Consider the following 6327-nt stretch of genomic DNA (forward strand, 5'->3'; position numbering starts at 1 on the left):
GATGTTTGACCTGTTCAAAGATGCCTTGACGACATCTCAGAAGTGTTTCCATTATCCTCCTGGGAGTCTCCAACTGTCACCAAGTTCTGAATAGAACTGCAGGAGTCTAGTGTCAAACATACAAGCTACGTGTCCTTCAGTAGAACTGGTTTTGAGTGATTAGCATCTTGATGCTGGGAATGCTGGCTTGGGAGAGGTCGCTGCTATTTGGCCACCACTCTTGCCACCAGATACGGAGTATCTTGCAAAGGCGGTGCTGGTGGTATTCTCCAGTGTTTTGATACTGTACTTGCAACCTGATATTCTAATGCACAGTTTTTAAAATTAGCATTAGTACTTAAATCAGTTTTAGGGTTCGAATCCAGCTGACACCACAGAATTGTTTGATGCTGAATCTATTGGCCAGGAGAAGGTTAGAGGTACATTGACCGAGATAGGAAGATAGATAGCTGATCATGAACCAGCCAAGATAGGAGGGAAATATAGCCAGGGAGCACTAATAGGAAGCTTACTAACATTCAAGAGCAGGTCATGCTGTTTCTTTTCAAAATCTCACTCTTTTTTTGTCTCACATACGCACACTCACATATGTGAATACTTACCCATTCCTTTACACAAACATTGGGCTAGATTTTACCGCAGCCTTCAGGACCATGAAATTGAGACCAGTGGGAGTCCCGAAGTTGCATTTACCGACAGCACCATCTACCCGGAGGTGGTCTCCTAATTAGCCACCTCTGTACTCGCTACCCTATTAGGGATGGCAGGCAGTGTCCAGTTGCTATAGGCACTCTAGCCTCAGCAGTCACACTGGCAGAGGTAGGTGCTGCTGAGGTGGGCCAGGGGCCATGAGGGAACATTAGCAAGGATGCATGTATTAAAAATGCTGAGGGGGCGAAGCCTTCTTGTAAAACCTCTTCAGGGTATTTTGCCTCTGGCCTGCAGCAGGGGCCAGCCAGTGCTCTAAACTGTCCCTAATTTGCATCTTAATTGGCTACCCTTGTGTGACTTCATTAGCCTGGCACGTTGAAAGCACAAAGTGTCTTTCATTAACCAAATAAAATAAATCCACAATCTGTGTGATAAATAAAAATGCAGTTCCTTAAAGGGATACTGCATCAAAGTAAACTTAAAATATCAAAACAAAATGTGGTTAACAGGGTCAATAATGCACCCCAGTCCCTGCGGTGCCCACCGGGCATGGAACCTTCAGTGGTGCCGGAAGACATCGCGTGCTCCCTTCCCAGGGACACTCGGCGGCAGACATGGTCCTGGAAGAAGGATCCCATGATTAAAAATACTCTCAGTTACTTTGTAAAGTATCTCAATTGCTTCTTGGCAGATCCACATAGATTTCCTGCTGGACTCATAACCCATTGCTCAGAAAGCAGCAATAGATTGGAATCACGTCAGATTCCTGACTCAATGTTAACCTCAGAGACGAACACTTCAGGACTTTGGAAGTTTTCGACAGTTGGGACAATTTTGGGGTCCTTATCCTGTTTGCAGCAGTTGAAGGCCTCCAGGGGTAATATTAATCAAGAGGCCACCTCTGGGTTTGTTGGACAATTAGGGACTGCAACAGTGAGCATGTTGTGGGGGGAGAGTGAGTCAGTGCTTAAGACTGCAAGGCTGGCCAGAAGCTTTCACTTGTATACAGTCAGAGTGCTCTGGGTGTGCATGGGATGCAAGATGGATGGACAAGCTAGTGGAGTGAAATGGCTGGAGACATTTGACTTCCTCAACTCCAGCACTGTTCCTTGCTGCCGTCTCGGGAGCTTGGAAAGAAATTTCAAGCCTTTACCTATGATGGTTTCAGACTTGCCAATTTTCATTTTAAGGCATAGATTTAATTTATTTGTGTTCTGAACTTCGTGTCTGTATGCACCACATCTTGGGGGTGGGGTGTGGTGAAGGGGCGGGGGGGGGGGGTATTTGGGTCCCTTGTGATACTGGTAAAATCGTATTTATAGCAGAAAATTGCTCCTTATTGGTTGCTGAAGCACCTTAATTGATTTCCCACCATTGCTGAGTGGTTGCTGTCAGCATACTGAAATCGCTTCCAGGAATAACAGAAGGATATGGGAGCATAAGAATTGGGAGCAGGAGTGAGCCATTTGGCCCTTGAGCCTGTTCCACCATTCCACAAGATGATTGTTGATCTGATTATATCCTAACTCCACGTTCCTATTTCTCCTATAACCCTGGATTCCATTGTTGGTTAAACATCCATCTAACTCAGCCTTGAATAAATTCAATGACCCAGCTTCCACTGCTTTCTAGGGAAGAGAATTCCACAGACCTTCTGAGAAAAAAAAAACGTCTTCATATTTCTGTCCTCAAAGAGAAACTTCTTACTCTTAAACTGTGTCCACTGGTTCCAGTCTCTCCCACAAGTGCAAACATTGGTATCCACCCTACAAAATCCCCTCAGGATCTTGTATGTATATGCCTGGGCTGGAGCCTTTCAGCTATGAGAGGCTGGTTAGGTTGGGGTTGTTTTCCTCAGAGCAGAGAAGGCTGAAGAGGGGGTGGGAGGAACCTGATTGAGGTGTACAAAATTATATGGTGGATAGGAAGAAACTTTCCCTCTTAGTAGAGGGGTCAATAACCAGGGGGCATGGATTTAAGATAAGGGGCAGGAGATTTAAAGGGGATTTGAGGAAAATCCTTTTTACCCAGATTGTGGTGGGAACCTGGAACTCACTGCCTGAAAGGGTGGTAGAAGTGGGAACCATCCCAACATTTATACAAAGCGAAACACAAATGCTGGAAATGGGATTAGAACAGATAGGTGTTTGATGGCCAACAAAGACACGAAGGGCCTTTTTCTGTGCTGTAAACCTCAAGATCACCTCTCATTCTTCTAAGCTCCAATGCATTGGAGAATAACCTCTTTCCCCTCTAGTTTCCTGGTAGCAGCTCATCCACAACTGCACCTCTGAGTCCCTGGAATAATGTTCCCCGAGGACTTTACTATCACACCCGCCTCCGCCTGTCTGGGAAATCCCTGTCGGCTATTTTATGATGAAATGCGGGCTGGGAGTGGCAGGAAAGACTGCGATTCCATGTTACCAGTAAATCTGTGCTTACCAGTAAATCTAACAGCGACGTGCCTGGTGCAGCTATAGACATGCCCAAAAGTACTAAAAAGGGACATTGAATGGGAAGCGAATAACAAATATTCATCGGTTGATTATACAGCTGTGACTGAAAGTTAGCTTGTGTATTAAAGAGCAAAGATCATTGTTCGAAGCATATTTACATTAAATAATTTATTTATTTTAGATTTCAACCAAGTCTAAAGCTATTCCTTTTAAATGAATGGTAAAAATATCATTGATAATGTCCCTCCTCGTATGATCAGCAGGCTATCTTCTGCAGTTGGGATTTGCCAACCTTCAAACATTAAGGTCCTGTCAGTAGAATCTTAATGATGTGGAGATGCCGGCGTTGGACTGGGGTAAGCACAGTAAGAAATCTGTTGGACGTTAACCTGGTGTTGTGAGACTTCTTACAGTAGAATCTTAAAAATAGGCTCTGTGACAATTGTACTTCGCTGATTTCGCGTCTGACACTATTTCAATGACCAAATTCTCTTTAAAACCTCTGAGTTAATTCTGGACGTAAGTCTTTGGAGAGGAAAAACGTGCTATTTTCTCCACCGCTGAAACGCAGACAGATGTTGGAATTAGGTGGTGTTGCCAATGCACAGCTGCACGGATCCCATCTCCCGCTGGATCTGCAGCCCAACTCCTTTCCAGTCCACATCCGTGCAGACAAAACCATTTCCTTGTTGACTCACAACACTTGTGCACACTTTCTATTCTCTGCATTGAATTCAATACTTGGTCAATGTGTGTGTGTGGGGAGCACCCATTCTGTCCATCACTTGATAGTTTCATTCAGTGAGTATGGAGTTGGATTTCATTGAGCCAAACGAAGCAGACCTGAAGCCGGTGATTGAATTCTGCATCTGCTGGCGTGGCTGAATGATCCCCGGCAGCATTGAGTCACCGCCAATTCTACACCAGAACTGCGGGGCGAACAGTTAGGCAATTAAAAAAAAACACACACACACACACTACTTACATAATTAAGTAAATGGAAAAAAAAGTGCAGATTCAACTGGTTTCCATGCGTCAGCAGCTCCGGATCTTTCACATTTGACTTTGCAGCAGTTGAATGGGTGATCATTAATAAAACATTCAATTGATCAGTTTGAACCCACACACCGATACCCTTCCACCCCCCCCCCCCCACCCCCCGCCGCCCCTTTTAGTGAAATGAATGGAAGTTTTAAGGAAAGTGGGCGGCTCTGGCTATCAGTATGCCGCAGTCGGTGGACCACTGAGAGGCTAAGCTCAGGCTGAGACCGCTTCCAGCTGGACAGGAACATGCAGTGCTGTAAGGGTCGGGCGCTTGGCATTTCGGTGGCGGTCGCCCACGGGGTGTTCTCCGGCTCTCTGAATATCCTCCTCAAACTGCTCATCTCCCGCTACAACTTTCTCTTTTTGACGCTGGTGCAGTGTCTCACCAGCAGCACCGCCGCCCTCACCCTGGAGCTCCTCCGGAGGCTGGGGAAAATAGACGTGCCTCCCTTCAGTCTCAGTCTGGCCAAAGTCTTCGCCAGTGTCACGCTGCTCTCCACTCTGCAGTCTTGTCTGACGCTCTGGGCACTCCGGGGCCTCAGTCTGCCCATGTACGTGGTGTTCAAGCGCTGCCTACCCCTCGTCACTTTAATCATTGGAGTTTTTGTCCTCAAGAACGGCGTCCCTTCCCTGGGTGTGTGTGCCGCTGTCTTCCTCACTACCTGCGGAGCCGCTCTGGCAGGTCAGTATATCACTCAGCATCACTCCCCAAGCCCTCTGTCCGCTCCCCCCCCCCCCCCCCCCTCTCTGATCATTCATTCCTCTGTGCAGCACAAGATGTGTGTGTGTTTTTTTTAAAGTTTACTAGGGTGGATGAATGACCGGGCAGCCGGGGAGAAATTGCACCAAAACTTTCTATTGTGGGAGAGGGGAAATGAGAGTCTAAGCAGCTGGCAGTCACTGCAAGTTTCTGTTAATCTATCCCAGTCATGCAATCTCAATTTGGATTATGAAGAATTTTGGAGAGGAATATACGAATTTGCAAACTTCTCGAGTTTCGAAAATTGATCTATTCATCCGTTTACCATCTGCCTGTCCACACTTTGTGATCAAAGGTTTGAATAACCGAGGCAGTTATGAAATAAACCGGTTTCTGACCCGTTGTTTTGCTCTTCACTGAATTCTTCACTCCTCACTGTTTGTGTTCCAGGAAGGCGAAAACTCCCCCATTGTTCAGACCTAAATATAGAAACTAGAAGCAGGAGGAGGCCATTCGGCCCTTCGAGCCAGCTCTAACATTCATTTTGATCATGGTTGATCATCAAATTCAATATCCTGATTCCCCCTTCCCCTGATCCCTTTAGCCCCAAGAGCTATATTTAATTCCTTCTTGAAATCAGACAACATTTTGGCCTCAACTACATTCCACAGATGTGAATTCCACAGATTCACCACGCTCTGGGTGAAGAAATTTCTCCTCACCTCAGTCATAAAAAGTTTACCCCTTATCCTCAAATGATGACCCCTAGTTCTGGACTCCTGCACCATCAGGAACATTCTTTCTGAATCTACCCTGTCCATTTCTGTCCCGCCTCCTACTCCCTGCATTCAGAAATAATTGTGGATGTTCTGACTCTTTGTTTTGTGCTGCTGTGATCTAGGAGCTGGTGATCTATCTGGGGATCCAGTCGGTTATGTGACCGGGGTGTTTGCAGTGCTGGTGCATGCCGCTTATCTGGTGGTGATCCAGAAGACGGGCCATGAGCACTCGTACGGCCCGCTGACTGCCCAGTACACCATCGCCGCCACCGCCTCGCCTGTCCTCCTGCTCTGCAGCTTCGCCAGCCTGGATGCCATCAACATCTGGTCCTACCCGGGCTGGCAGGACGCCGCGGTGGGCTGCATCTTCGCCTCCTGCATCCTGATCGGCTGCCTCATGAACTTCACCACCCTGCACTGCACCTACATCAACTCGGCCGTCACCACCAGCTTCGTCGGGGTGGTGAAGAGCGTCGCCACCATCACGGTGGGCATGCTGGCTTTCAGAGACGTGGAGCCCACCTCCCTCTTCATTGCCGGCGTGGTGGTCAACACGGTGGGCTCGGTCACTTACTGCATCGTCAAATACTTCGAGACAAGGCAGCAGGCCAAGTACGATGACTTGGAGGAACTGACCAAGGAGGAGGAGGAAGGGCCCCCCACGCCCCCTCCTCAGCTGTATGAACTGCAGGAAGGT

General features: G+C 47.4%; 1 protein-coding gene across 1 annotated transcript in view; it reads left to right on the forward strand.

The window, feature by feature from the left end:
• The first annotated feature begins 4397 nt into the window (after positions 1-4397).
• The window catches only part of slc35d3 (solute carrier family 35 member D3), a 10028-nt gene continuing 8098 nt past the window's right edge, over positions 4398-6327 (forward strand). Inside the window, exons 1-2 of the mRNA XM_078213542.1 lie at positions 4398-4833; positions 5753-6325. Of these exons, the coding sequence (XP_078069668.1) occupies positions 4398-4833; positions 5753-6325 (1009 nt within the window). The remainder of the gene's footprint in view (positions 4834-5752; positions 6326-6327) is intronic.

This window comes from Mustelus asterias, chromosome 5 (genome assembly GCF_964213995.1).
Source record: "Mustelus asterias chromosome 5, sMusAst1.hap1.1, whole genome shotgun sequence".
In the NCBI taxonomy this organism is placed as follows: domain Eukaryota; kingdom Metazoa; phylum Chordata; class Chondrichthyes; order Carcharhiniformes; family Triakidae; genus Mustelus; species Mustelus asterias.